Source organism: Schistocerca nitens, chromosome 12, assembly GCF_023898315.1.
Source record: "Schistocerca nitens isolate TAMUIC-IGC-003100 chromosome 12, iqSchNite1.1, whole genome shotgun sequence".
Taxonomy (NCBI): Eukaryota; Metazoa; Arthropoda; class Insecta; order Orthoptera; family Acrididae; genus Schistocerca; species Schistocerca nitens.
The window spans coordinates 10709397-10723958 of NC_064625.1; the positions used below are offsets into that span (position 1 = coordinate 10709397).

Here is a 14562-nt window from a genome sequence, read left to right on the forward strand (position 1 = left end):
TGTGCTGCCCCACCCCCTCCATTCTGCACCCACTGACGTCACTGACGGAGGGTGACAGCTGTCGGTCGATGACAAGAGCTAGACGACTGATTGCTTTCCATCTTTTGGAATCTTGGTTGGAGTCTTTCTTTCTTTTTTCTTTTTTTTCGTCATTCTTCTGACTTACCTGACGTGGCCCCCCACAGTGTGTCAGAGTAGCGTTTAGACCCACCAAACCTGATAATTTTTTGTACATGTCCCGGTATACATCTTTCTCTGTAATATCATCGAAGTTGCTCGCTGACGTCTTAAGACATTCTCTTCCTTCTTCTTGTCGTCTTTCTCAACAAGTTCCTCTCCTAGCAGCTTCCGCAGAACCCCTCATTTCCTAGTTTATCAGTCAAACTTTCAACAACCTTCTGTAGCAATACGTCTCAAACGCTTCGAATGTGTCTTCTTCAGATTCTCTCATAGTCCCCTAATCACTTCCATACAACGCTGTTCTCCAGACATACGTTCTCAGAAATGTCTACCTTAAATTAAGTCTTACGTTTGATACTGGCAGGTATCTCATTGTGGGGGAATTTCTCTTTGCTTGATTTAGTCTGCTTGTGAAATTCTCCTTACTTTGTACATCACGTTTTATTTTGCTTGCAAACTGGCACAGTTCACTTACATTGTCTACAATGCTGCTCTCTATTTTGATGTTCCCTTTATTGGTAAATTTATTTCTGCTACTCTTCGCTACTTAGGTCTTTCAGTTGGTATTGTGTGCTCATTCCAATCAATAACTCTCGTATTTGAATAGGACAGCTCAAACAACTTCCAGATTGTACGCTATCTATTCATGTGGCAACATTTTCGAAATGAATATTTGTATGTCTTTGATGGTAAATATTTCAGCACTCGCTGTTGCGTTGGGGCTGTGAGAAAAACACAGAAACTACAGTCTTAAGGAAGTCGGCGACTCCACCACTGCTGAGCTGCTACCTTCTGAGAGGAAGAGGAATCACGATTCCCAATTGTTGTACTACACTGCGCGCACTTTCCCCTGGAGAACTTACTCGGAGTAGTTGGCTTGGAAGCGTTCCACGGCGACTAGTGGCGACATCTGGCCTGCCAGGATGGCGATGACGTCACACACGGCAGTAGGGTGCTCTGGGTAGGCCTCGTTGTACTGGCCCACTCGGTTCAGCAGCTCCGGCAGCCACATGTAGAACCCATTGGAGCTGCAAAGCCGTCACACCGAGCATGTAATGACCGCCAGACTGTAAAATAAACTGTGAGATAAAAATTAGTATATCTGGAAACACGACATCGATTTTGATCCAATGGTGGCACATGCCACCTGGCAAATAGTACATGTATTGATAATTGTTTCAACGTCATCCACCAACAGATAGCGTAGTGGAACAACTACCAGAGTATTATCTGTGTCCACCCTTTAATAAGTAATGCTCACATCCAGGAGGCTCAGTATGATGCAAAGCTATGAAGCAAGCAGGATTCACTCGTGTTTGCTACAGCCAACTGAGCAACTTTGAAAAGGGTCATACTCTGGTCTTCCAATTGGTGAGATGATCCTTTCAGAGAACTGCCACACATGTTGGATGTGCTGCATCAGTTGTGCAACAATGTTGCTATCAGGGTCATGTGAACATTCTCACACCTGCAGACAAGTTTCTGGACGTCCATACAGCCGAGACGATTGTCAGGATAGTTGTATCATAAAGACAGCAGTGGCAGATCGCACAGCTACCAGTGCACAAATAAGAGGACTTGTGAACCGAGACCTTCAACACGAACTGGTGCAAACCAGTTATTAGCAGTGGGACTACAGACATGCTCACCTCTAGCCCATCTTCCACTCACACCACAGCATCAACATGCACAGCTTGATTTGTGCCGTCAGAGCATCACTTAAGAAATGGAATAACGCACTGTGGTCTTCAGTGATGAAAGCAAATTCTGCCTGCACGTTAGTGAATGTCATCCGCGTGTATGATGGAGACCTGATGAGCGCTCTCTTGTAGAGCACATTTGTCCAAGACTCACTGGGGGGTGTTAATCAGCACTCAGTATGTGCAGGATGTTGCTAGACCCATCCTTCTGTCATTATTGCGATAGGAATGTGATATGTTGTTCCACCAGCATAACGCTCACCCAAACACAGCCTTTGAAACTCAATGTGCTCTGCAAGATGTGCAGCAACTTCCCTGGCCAGCATAATCCCTGGTCGCCAATTGAGCACATGTTTGATATGAAGGGATGTGAAGAGACTTGAGAACAACAACTCTTAGAGAACCACATGAACAGGTCAAGCAGGCCTGGCATAGCAAATCCCAGTATTCGCCATCTGTGTGATTGACTGCATGCCAGGGTCAGCGCCTGCATTGCCACCCATGTAGACTACACCACATATTATTATAGACGACTTTGCAGGGGTCGATATCTGCCATGCGGAGTGGCCGTGTGGTTTGAGGCATCGTGTCACGGACCGCACGGCCCCTCCCGCCGGAGGTTCGAGTCCTTCCTCAGACATGGATGTCTGTGTTGTTCTTAGCGTAAGTTAGTTTAAGTAGTGTGTAAGTCTAGGGACCGATGACCTAATCAGTTTGGTCCCTTAGGAATTCGCACACATTTGAACATTTTGTTGATATCTGGTACTGCTTGTGCTGTTGATCTGTAAATGTAGTCACTTCATGTACTCCATGTGCACTGTTGCAACAGTAAGTCTTGAGCGAATTGGAAATCTCTAAAATGGTGAACTATTTTCTTCTGGCAGTGGACTATGTTATGGCATTATAATATGTATAAATGTGTCACAAGAACAAAACATGAACATTTTGTGGCCAGATGACCGTTAACTTTGGAATGCTGTACATGGTGGGACTGATGACAGACAGTGAAGTCATCCCCTCTTCCACTGATACAAGACATCAAAATGGATGATGGGCTCGATAAATCCTCTTCCAAGCTGTTAAATATGAAGTGCAGAGTAGCGATGTAGATGCAGGTGTAACTGTCGGCTGTATCGAATCAGCACGGTAAGATTGGTGGATATGTAGACATGACAGAATGGCAGAAAGCAGCTGTCATCTGTCATGATAGAGGTGGTCAGAAGCACCCCATTGATGATGATGTCTGATTTGTTGGTGTATCAACACAGGCCGTCCAACGCATCTACAATGTATGGTGCTACACTCACAGGCATGCAACACGGCCTAAGAACAATGGTCGTAAAAAGATGCTGACTGACAGGTGTAGGAGGCGAGTGTTCTGCCTTGTCAATGAGAGTCGCTTTCCAGCCCCAAGGGAACTGCTGCCATCAGTGAATGCGTATGCATGTCGATGAGTTTCTAAACTAAGAGTGGGAAGGGAACTCCTGTTGTCATTTTGAAAGATGAGAATGTGTTTGAAGAGACAGAAAAAATGGTAACACGGAGTCATAAGGAATGACAACATAAATGTCCCACTCCATGTTCACACTCACCCGCATCAGTGAGCTCAAGCCAAGGTACGAAAAACACGTAACACCTCTGTTTTGAACCATGCCCTCCAACAACTGCGGAGGGCATGGTTCAAAACGGAAGTGTTTACACGTTTTTCGTACCTTGGCTTGAGCCCACTGACGCGGTTCAAGCCAAGGTTATTTTTTTTTGGCTTGAGCCACAACAGTGGGCTCAAGCCAAGGTACGAAAAACACGTAAACACCTCCGCCTTATTGGGTCATCAGTGCACTCGATGCCTTCTATCATGCGAAAAAAAGGGGCAAAATCGGTATTAGTTGAACGACACTGCACACCTCTAGCCGGCCACTAGTTTTTTGTTTATAGATAAATTCAAAATGAGCAGCTTTATTTGCTATTGTAAGCTATGGCCTTTTGCGAAGCACCCAGGATAATATGTCCATTACTTGCATCTCCCTTTCGGTACCCGCTCCGAAACTGGTTGAAATGAACCTGTGTTCACTTAGAGCAGCAATTCCTGTTCGATGTCAAACTGGTTGTGGTTGACAATGTGCGAGACTGGACTCTTGTCCCGGTCAGTTAGATTCTCTTACTGCCACTGTCCTTACGCTGTGAACACCACATCAGCCCTTGTACTCACATGGTATACTTTACAATGATACACTAACAAATTGGGCAGCTTCATACACGAAATGGTCACGGTGGCGTCCAGATACGGTAGCTCCTTTCTATCATTCCATCATCATCTGGCTGTGCTTGTTACATACAACCAGCTGACACACACACACACACACACACACGCACACACGCTACTTCATTGCTATGACTTACGTCACCAGTGGGGTATAACATGACTGCCTGGTATCAGTCCTCCACCATCTACAGCACTCGAAAGCGACCAGTTTGTCTTTTTAGATGAGCTTATTTTTTAGAACTTCGTTAGTAAATAGCATTTTCCAACATTACCCGAACACAGGATTAATGTTGCTGTTGTGTGTTTAGTCCCAGTTGGTGTTCACTTGTACTGAAGTCAGTCTGGCGCCAAATTTGAATGTTGTTTAAGTTTTTACCTGCCTCTGTGTGTGTTTAGCTGTTTCTGTTGTATTTTTTTCTGTATAGTTCACTTAAAAAGTTAAATAACGTGCCATTGTATAATGTAATGTAGTTGGTTATAACACTCTGGGGGTCCGAAGTGGAGACACCTGTAATTGTCAGGAATGTATTCGGCAAGCTGCAGAGCATTTTTCAGTGCTAATAAAACATGATTAGTAAGTTAACATTTATTTGTTCAGATTTACACCTTTGTGTCTTCTCGTTAGCCTCAGCTGATGTGTCACACCGGTGACACAGTGAAATCCCATTGACTCCTGTTCTCAACCTAGCTGGCTGGCCACCAAGTGACTCTAGCAATTCAGCCGAAGTCTTCTGCGCTGCTGTGTGGCAGTTTGTAGCTGAAGTCATAGCATGGAACTATGCCCCCACACCCTTACAGCATACTCGATCTCATTCTGGACCCATCAGGATGTACCAATCTGATGGAGATTGTGTAGTGAATTGATCCTGGCCCCACCAGACAGGTAAGCCCTTGGCACCCTGAAGTGACTGCAGGTATAATAAGGAACAGAGGCAGACCCCCTCACCCGGCTGTGATGACGATGTTAATGTGACAAGCACCACGAGATGTACCACTACTGGAAGACCGTCAGTCTCCCAATTAGCAGTATGGTACATGGCAGCCAGTGCAAGTACCATGAGTGGCAGGTTGTGGTTACTTGGATGTTGTCACTTCAGGAATGGCAAACCGTTTGCCCACGAGAAATGCTGGAACATCTGGCACATGGATGTCACTACACTATGGTAATCACTGAATTTGATATGAATGCCACCAAACCTCAAGATCAACTGAATTCAGAGCTAAAGGACAGCAGTATTCATGGAGACAGTGGGAGGTGATAACGTGAGGCTCTGTTTGTTATGACTGACTGTAGCCCACTTCTTTGCTAGTGCTGAATGAATGGTCCTCATGGTGCTGTGTTTGTTAACAATTTGTTACTGGCTCTTATTGCACTGTCAAGTGTCTGAAATGTTCTGTTGCATCTGAGGTAGTGTTTGTTGCTTCACACAAAAAGAACTAACGGAACTCTCTCTCTCTCTATCTGAGTTTTTTTACTGAATGTGTACCTTGTGCCTGGCGATTGGTGCTGATATAGCAATTTGTGCTCATGTACATAACCAACTTACAGTGTTGATTGTTTCTTTCTGCTGTGTAGCTACATCACCAGCTTTGCCTGGTGTCATGTATGGCTATGCTTGGGTAAACATAATAAAAAATTTTAATTTCTTCCCCATTTCTACTATGTGATGTTACAATATATTTACCTTCTGCTAATATCCTCTGTATGTGAAAGTTTTCTTCTATTGCGAGGTAACGAAGTTAATGGTATGTGGTGTGACTGGATTTTACCGTTTTTAAAACTCATTCTACTTTAGCACAAACTTGCTGATACATATTTGGGGTTATTTGTTTGCAGAGCAGGCGAACCTTATATCTAGTAATTTTATCTGCAAACACGGCCACTGGAAGTGCAGCAAAGCCAAATTGCAATCCCATGAAGATATGGAATGTTGTTGTTGTTGTGGTCTTGAGCAGCTCTCCATACTACTCTGTCCTGAGCAAGCTTCTTCATCTCCCAGTAACTACTGCAACCTACATCCTTCTGAATCTGCTTACTGTATTCATCTCTTGGTCTCTCTCTACGATTTTTACCCTCCGCGCTGCCCTCCAATGCTAAATTGGTGATCCCTTGATGCCTCAGAATACGTCCTACCAACAGATCCCTTTTTCTAGTCAAGTTGTGCCACAAATTTCTCTTTTTCCCAATTCTATTCAAGACCTCCTCATTAGTTATGTGATCTACCCATCTAATCTTCAGCATTCTTCTGTAGCACCACACTTCGAAAGCTTCTATTCTCTTCTTGTTTAAACTATTTATCGTCCATGTTTCACTTCCATACATGGCTACACCCCATACAAATACTTTCAGAAAAGACTTGTTGACACTTAAATCTATACTCGATGTTAACAAATTTCTCTTCTTCAGAAACGCTTTCCTTACCATTGCCAGTCTACATTTTATATCCTCTCCGACCATCTTCAGTGATTTTGCTCCCCAAATAGCAAAACTCATTTACTACTTTAAGCGTCTCATTTCCTAATCTAATAGCCTCAGCATCACCACACTTAATTCGACTACATTCCATTCGTTTCGCTTTTGTTGATGTTTATCTGATATCCTCCTTTCAAGACACTCTCCATTCTGTTCAGCTGCACTTCCAGATCCTTTGCTGTGTGTGACAGAATTACAATGTCATCGGCGAACATCAGAGTTTTTATTTCTTCTGCATCGGTTTTAATTTCTACTCCGAATTTTTCTTTTGTTTCCATTACTGCTTGCTCAATATAGAGATTGAATAACATCGGGGATAGGCTACAACCCTGTTTCACTCTCTTCCCAACCACTGCTTCCCTTTAATGCCCCTCGACTCTTATAACTGCCATCTGCTTTCTGTACAAATTGTAAATAGCTTTTCGCTCCCTCTATTTGACCCCACCACCTTCAGAATTCGAAAGAGAGTATTCCAGTCAACATTGTAAAAAGCTACAAATGCTAGAAACGTAGGTTTGCCTTTCCTTAATCTATTTTTTAAGATAAGTCGTAGGGTCACATGTTCCAACATTTCTACGGAATCCAAACTGATCTTCCCCGAGGTCGGCTACTACCAGTTTTTCCATTCGTCTGTAGAGAATTCGTGTTAGTCTTTTGCAGCCGTGACTTATTAAACTGATAGTTCGGTAATTTTCACAGCTGTCAACCCCTGCTATGGAATTATTATATTCTTCTTGTAGTCTGAGGTTATTTCGCGTCTCGTACATCTTGCTCACCCGATGGTAGAGTTTAGTCAGGGCTGGCTCTCCCAAGTTCTAATGGAATGTTGTCTACTCCCGGGGCCTTGTTTCGACTCAGGTCTTTCAGTGCTCCGTCAAACTCTTCACGCAGTATCGTATCTCCCATTTCATCCTCTTCCATTTCCATAATATTATCCTCAAGTACATTGCCCTTGTATAGACCCTCTATATACTCCTTCCACCTTTCTGCTTTCCCTTCTTTGCTTACAACTGGGTTTCCATCTGAGCTCTTGATATTGATACAAGTGGCTCTCTTTTCTCCAAAGGTCTCTTTTATTTTCCTGTAGGCAGTATCTCTCTTACCCCTAGTGAGATAAGCCTCTACATCCTTACATTTGTCCTCTAGCCATCCTTGCTTAGCCATTTTGCACTTCCTGTCGATCTAATTTTTGAGGCGTTTGTATTCCTTTTTGCCTACTTCATTTACTGCGTTATTATATTTTCTCGTTTCATCAATTAAATTCAATATTTCTTCTGTTACCCAAGGATTTCAACTAGCCCTCGTCTTTTTACCTACTTGATCCTCTGCTGCTTTCATTACTTCATCCCTCAGAGCTACCCATTCTTCTTCTACTGTATGTCTTTCCCCCATTCCTGTCAATCGTTCCCTTATGCTCTCCCTTAAACTCTGTACAACCTCTGGTTTAGTCTATTCAGGTCCCATCTCCTTAAATTCCCACCTTTTTGCAGTTTCTTCAGCTTTAATTTACAGTTCATAACCAATAGATTGTGGTCACAGTCCACATCTGCCCCTGGAAATGTCTTACAATATAAAACCTGGTTCCTAAATCTCTGTCTTACCATTATATAATCTATCTGAAAACTGTCAGTATCTCCAGGGTTCTTCCATGTATACAACATTCTTTTATGATTCTTGAACCAAGTGTTAGCTATGATGAAGTTATGCTCTGTGCAAAATTCTACCAGACGGCTTCAACTTTAATTTCTTATCCCCAATTCATATTCACCTAGTACTTTTCCGTCTCTTCCTTTTCCTACTGTCGAATTCCAGTGACCCATGACTACTACATTTTCGTCTTCGTTCTCTATCTGAATAATTTCTTTTATCTCATCATACATTTTTTCAATTTCTTCATCATCTGCAAAGCTTGTTGGCATATAAACTTGTACTACTGTGGTAGGCTTGGGCTTCGTGTCTATCTTGGCCACAATAATGCGTTTCCTTTGCTGTTTGTAGTAGCTTACCCGCACTCCTATTTTTTTATTCATTATTAAAAGTACTCCTGCATTACCCCAATTTGATTTTGTATTTATAGCCCTGTATTCACTTGACCAGAAGTCTTGTTCCTCCTACCGCCGAACTTCACTAATTCCCACTAACTTTAACCTATCCATTTCCGTTTTTAAATTTTCTAACCTATCTGTCCGATTAAGGGATCTGACATTGCACGCTCCGATACGTAGAACGCCAGTTTTCTTTCTCCTGATAACAACGTCCTCCTGAGTAGTCCCCGCCCGGAGATCCGAATGGGGGATTATTTTACTCTGGAATATTTTACCCAAGAGGACGCCATCATCATTTATCCATACAGTAAAGCTGTATGCCCCCGGGAAAAAATTACGGCCGTAGTTTCCCCTTGCTTTCAGCCGTTCGCAGTACCAGCACAGCAAGGCCGTTTTGGTTAGTGTTACAAGGCCAGATCAGTCAATCATCCTGACTGTTGGCCCTGCAACTACTGAAAAGGCTGCTGCCCCTCTTCAGAAACCACACGTTTGTCTGGCCTCTCAACAGATACCCCTCCATTGTGGTTGCACCTACGGTACGTCCATGTGTATCGCCGAGGCACGCAAGCCTCCCCACCAACGCAAGGTCCATGGTTCATGGACTAACAACAATAACAAAGTAAAACCGACGTTTCGGCCGAATTTCAACGGCCTTCCTCAGGTTGCAATTCGGCCGAAACGTCGGTTTTAATTTATTATTGTTGTTAGTTTTTAGCAATGACGCGGCACAACACCCAGAAGAATTTCAATCACTACGTTTGGGTTTATCTGTTAGCAGAGCAGGCGGACCTTATATCTAGTAATTTTATCTGCAAACACGGCCACTGGAAGTGCAGCAAAGCCAAATGGCAATCCCATGAAGGTATGGGATAAAGATCAACAAAAAAGGAACAGGAGGGGTGCTTATTTGTACGAAGGTGGGTGCCGTTTTGTGTGAAATGTTTTCTTCAACATACCGCAGCCCGGCGCTCACCTGGCGTACAGTCCGAACTGTATGAAGCAGGCGACGGCGGTGTAGAGCAGGTACGGCGGTCTGAACAGCGGCGCGGTCTGCCTCCACATGTGGCGGGCCACGGCCACAGGGGACCTGGCGTTCACCCCGGCCGGCGAGGTCTGCAGGCCGTCCTCCTGCAGGGCCACCACCTGGATTCAGAGGGATGGGAGGCGTCAGAGTAGTCGGCCATCAGGGACACTCTCTGGAGCCAGCTGGAATCAACTTCCAGACAGCGAAAGCGTCATCTCTGCGAACCAACATGGACTCCACATGCTGCAGTCTTGTGAAACGCAAGTCACTCTGTACGTCCAAGAACCCAAGCCGATAACGTGTTCTTCGACTAATGGGATGATTGCGATTGAGTTCCGCGCTGTGTGTCAGTGAACAAAATATAGTTCAAATGGCTCTGAGCGCTATGGGGCTTAATATCTGAGGTCATCAGTCCCATAGAACTTAGAACGACTTAAACCTAACTAGCCTAAGGACGTCACACACACCCATGTCCGAGGCAGGATTAGAACCTGCGACCGCAGCAGCCGCGTGGTTCCAGACTGAAGCGCCTAGAACCGCTCGGCCACGGCGGCCGGCTGAACAAAATATGGACTTACAGAATGGTAGAGTAATTTTTTATGGACACGGAAATCAAACATTGTTCTCAGGCGTACGACATCGTCCGAAGTAAAAGTTGTTGAAGGTATGTGTAAGGGATCCGTGAACCCACGAACATTGATGCTAGTATTCGACGCTCAGGTCGATAGCAGACAGGAGTCGATTGTCAAGCGCTGCAGGAGGCAGTGAGACTAGTGTCGAGTGAGACTAGTGTCGAGCGAGCGGTCGTGCTGGAGAGACAGGCAAGAATGGTGGTCGCGTGAGTTGTAAACGGTAAAATTCAGCGGAGTACGACGAGTGAGCACGTCCCCCTGACCGTCATGAGGTTACCCCTCACTAATACCGATTCGCGAGTGATATGAAACAGAAAGTGACAAGTGCCGGATTACGTGTTTCGCGTCAACCGCGTCGGCCAGCAACAACCATGGATTGCAGTGAGGATTGTTGTGAATGTTAACCATCAGCATTGCGTGTGACGAAGTACTGAAAATCAGCAACCAATAAAAAGATATAACTGTAATTAGACGTGTAAGGCGACGGTAGCAACTGCCTCAGAATTTGTGTGTTAATAGGAAATATATATCAGTTTGTACATCACAACCTTTATGGAACTTAATAATAGACAAACTTTCAATCATTCCACTATTCAGTCTCAGAATAGCCGCACTCGGTTGAAATACCCCCGAGACCACAGCAGAAAAACCTATAGTCTTTCATCCATTAAGCACACGGTCATATGCCGGCCGCGGTGGTCTCGCGGTTCTAGGCGCGCAGTCCGGAACCGTGCGACTGCTACGGTCGCAGGTTCGAATCCTGCCTCGGGTATGGATGTTTGTGATGTCCTTAGGTTAGTTAGGTTTAAATAGTTCTAAGTTCTAGGGGACTAATGACCACAGCAGTTGAGTCCCATAGTGCTCAGAGCCATTTGAACCATTTGAGCCACACGGTCATATAATCATAATAATTAACTGTTTGGCGGCTTCGATAAATTACACAAAATCCAGTAAAGGAATTAAACGGGGGTGTTTCATATGGCACAAGGGAAATGAGAAACTGGCAAGCTGCAGGAATGTAGAAACGCATACAGTTACGTTATGGTGTATAATCGAAAAGCACCCTTGTCGTATAATTCGTGGATACAACAAAAAATTATCTTCATAGTGGTCTGCAGGTATGAAACCATTCTTCTAAGACAAAACAGGTGAAAAAAACAGAAAAGTAAAATGAGATTGGAGAGCAGGAAAGGCTGTGACGCTGTGGTACCAATACAGAGCCCATTTTGAAAGCTATCGTCTTAGATGCAACACTTAACCTTTCGAAAGAAAAGTAAATCGCGTGACATATCAGACACGCAGAGAATTACACGAGAAACACAAGAGAAGAGAATATGCGGAGAAGGAGAACAACGCAGAGATTTGTGAGACTTGAGTGGAGTACCAGACACGCTAGCTCAAGTAACGAGTAAACAAAAGTGGTTAACTTGCTACCAGCATGTAATGCGAAGAGGTAGAAGTTGTTCTAACGACTGTGTTGAAAGGTAACGTGGATGGGACAAGATCAAGGGAAGGACTAACACAAAGACTGGTAGATAACATGGCCTGCTTCGAAGTGGTCCAACAATTCATGAACCAGTCCGTTTCTATGGTGTAAAACACCGCCATGCTACCTGGGGCTTTCCAGTCTTAAGATCCCCACTCCCATTCCTTGCGGAGCTAAGTGCTCTTTAGCTTACCATATAATACATAAAGAGTAGTTTGTAGTTTTTGCAGACACAAGAGTTATTGCTAATCGTGTTAAAGACGGTAAAGAAATTGGTAACGAAAAGAACAGTTCACGTATCTCCTAAGCAAGAAGCAATAAGCAGAGTAGAATATTCAAGATATTTGGGTATTCGTACTAATGAAATGCGAACTGGAAGAAACATATTGCCGGACTGCTGAAACAACTAAGCCCAGCAACTGTTTCTCTTCGCATACTTGGTAATTTGGAAACAAACAATATACGTCTTAAGATAGTTTGCATATTTCCACTCATTAATGGCTTATGAGATTTTTTCGTGGGGCAACTCATCACTTAGGAAGAAAGTATTGGTTGTACAAAAACGAAATAGGTTAAAGAGTGTCACTGAAGTGATACAGGATTTGGGGTTGGCATCATTGAAACAAAGGGATTTCTCATTGCGGTGGCGTCTTCTCACGAAATTTCAATCACCAACTTTCTCCTCCGAATGCGAAAATATTTTGTTGACGCCGACCTACACAGGGAAAAACGATCGTCATGATAAAATAAGGGAAATCTGAGCTCGCGCAGAAAGATACAGGTGTTCGTTTTTTCTGCGCGCTGTACAGGACTGGAATAACAGGGAATAATTGTGAAGGTGGTTCGATGAACCCTCTGCCATGCACTTAAACGTGATTTGCAGAGTATCCATGTAGATCTAGATCAGTGGGAATAGTCTGTGGTGTGGTACTGACAATAAACCTGTGGACGCCTCTTCAAGAAGTGATGCATATTAATAGCTGCTTCCTCTTACGTATATTCGCTAGTAAAATTAGTCATAAATAATTCACCATAATTTGGAAAGAATGGTGCTGTCAACAGCTAAACAACTGAAAGAAAAAATACGGACTTGACTAAGTAGCAAAGGCACTCTCAGGGTTCCGTACATACTTAATTATGTACGTAGATGGTTCATCTACGGGTTCTGGTGAGTGAATTTGCGAGTATCAATATATGAAACTTAAATGGCCGTATTTTTTGATTGGGTTGATTTAGAAGCTTAAAGATTTTACACCGACAAGGGGCCGTAGACTTTAGTATTTGACATAAATTTTAATTTGATCTCTGCATCAATCCCTGAGAAAAGCAGTCCTAATAGACGGACAAACAGGCAGACGGACAACAGATAAAAAAAATTAAGTGATATAAATGCAAAGTAACAGTTCCCAGATTTTTCCCTTGCTTCTACAGTGAAACCTCGCTTCTTGCCAAATTTCATGATTCTAGGCCAACCTTATACGTTTCCATGAATGAGTTTCAGAGTATCAGAGTTGTGACATAAACGCCCGTATGTTCTGACTGTGTGGAGTTAGAAGCTTAAATTTTCTATGCCGCCAAGGCATGATAGAGTTTGGTGCGTGACATACATTTCAGCTTCATACCTCTGCCTGTTCCTGAGAAAAAGGGCTCTATAAGGGTTCCGTTTTTACCGGTTGAGATACCGAAGGAATGTTCTCATTTTTGCTAAGAGTGTCAGTCATTCAAAAAAAGAGACCAGTATGGGACTGCAAAAATGTTCGATCATCTGATCAACAACATGGGAAGTGTAACAAATAGGAAAAAAAATTGAATTTTGGCTTAAAATCAGTTCTTCTGGTCAACGGCCAAAAATGTTTGTTTTTAAATCTGTGTTAAATATTTTTTGTTGTATCAGTAGTTACATGAGTAGAGTTAAAGACTAAACTGCTCATTATTATTACTTTTACACCACTCCTCACAACCCGTAAATTTTCAGCATGTGGCCATAGGTGACGTACAACGTACGACCTCACGTTATATCTTACGAAGCCAGAGACTTTCAACATCTTTTCCACACGAGAGAAAACTGCACGCTTTTTCAAATAATGAAGTAGACACTGTGCTGTAGGTGACTTTTCAACCCCCCTGAATGGCCGCGCGCGTTAGCAACCCACGTCCGGGATTCTGGGAGGGGCGCCGGTGCGGATGGAATCTGCCCAGCGAATTAACGACTGTATGGTGGCCAGCGTGGATGTGGATTTTGGATGGTTTCCAACATCCCGCAAGCTGAAAACCATGAGGTACACAAAATGCGCCCCAAGGGGAAGTGGTGGCGAGAGGAATGGCATGGGACCACCCCCTACCGAATCCAGTAATTAGTTAACCGAACGCGTGAAGATATGGGATAAGGCCAAGAAAAAAAAAGAACTGTAAACGCCCTTTCATTTGATTATAAAAAAACCTGCGTGAACTGCTTAAATCTAACAGCCGGTACATAACAACGAAAAAAAACGCATGTCATATTACAGGACATCCAATAAAGATAACTTGTTAAAAAGGCCAAGTACGTCAAAAATTCATGCGCAGTATAGTGAACATGTAAGTGCTACATAACCTGTAAGCAGATCAGTTGGTGATAGCTGACAACTCTACAGTACCGCGTTTCTGCGCGTGAGCAGACTTCAACAAACTCATGATTGTAGAGATCTACAGTCGACACACTCGACTGCCCAGTAACGTCAGCGAGCTTCTCGCGATGGCGACGGCGGCTGGTTTACACG

General features: G+C 43.7%; 1 protein-coding gene across 1 annotated transcript in view; it reads right to left on the minus strand.

Moving 5' to 3' along the window:
• Window positions 1-14562, minus strand: part of LOC126215137 (synaptic vesicle glycoprotein 2A-like) — an 81607-nt gene that overhangs the window by 20343 nt on the left and 46702 nt on the right. Inside the window, exons 7-8 of the mRNA XM_049941800.1 lie at window positions 9635-9804; window positions 1044-1208 (exon numbers count right to left, since the gene is read on the minus strand). Coding sequence (XP_049797757.1) covers window positions 1044-1208; window positions 9635-9804 — 335 coding nt within the window. The remainder of the gene's footprint in view (window positions 1-1043; window positions 1209-9634; window positions 9805-14562) is intronic.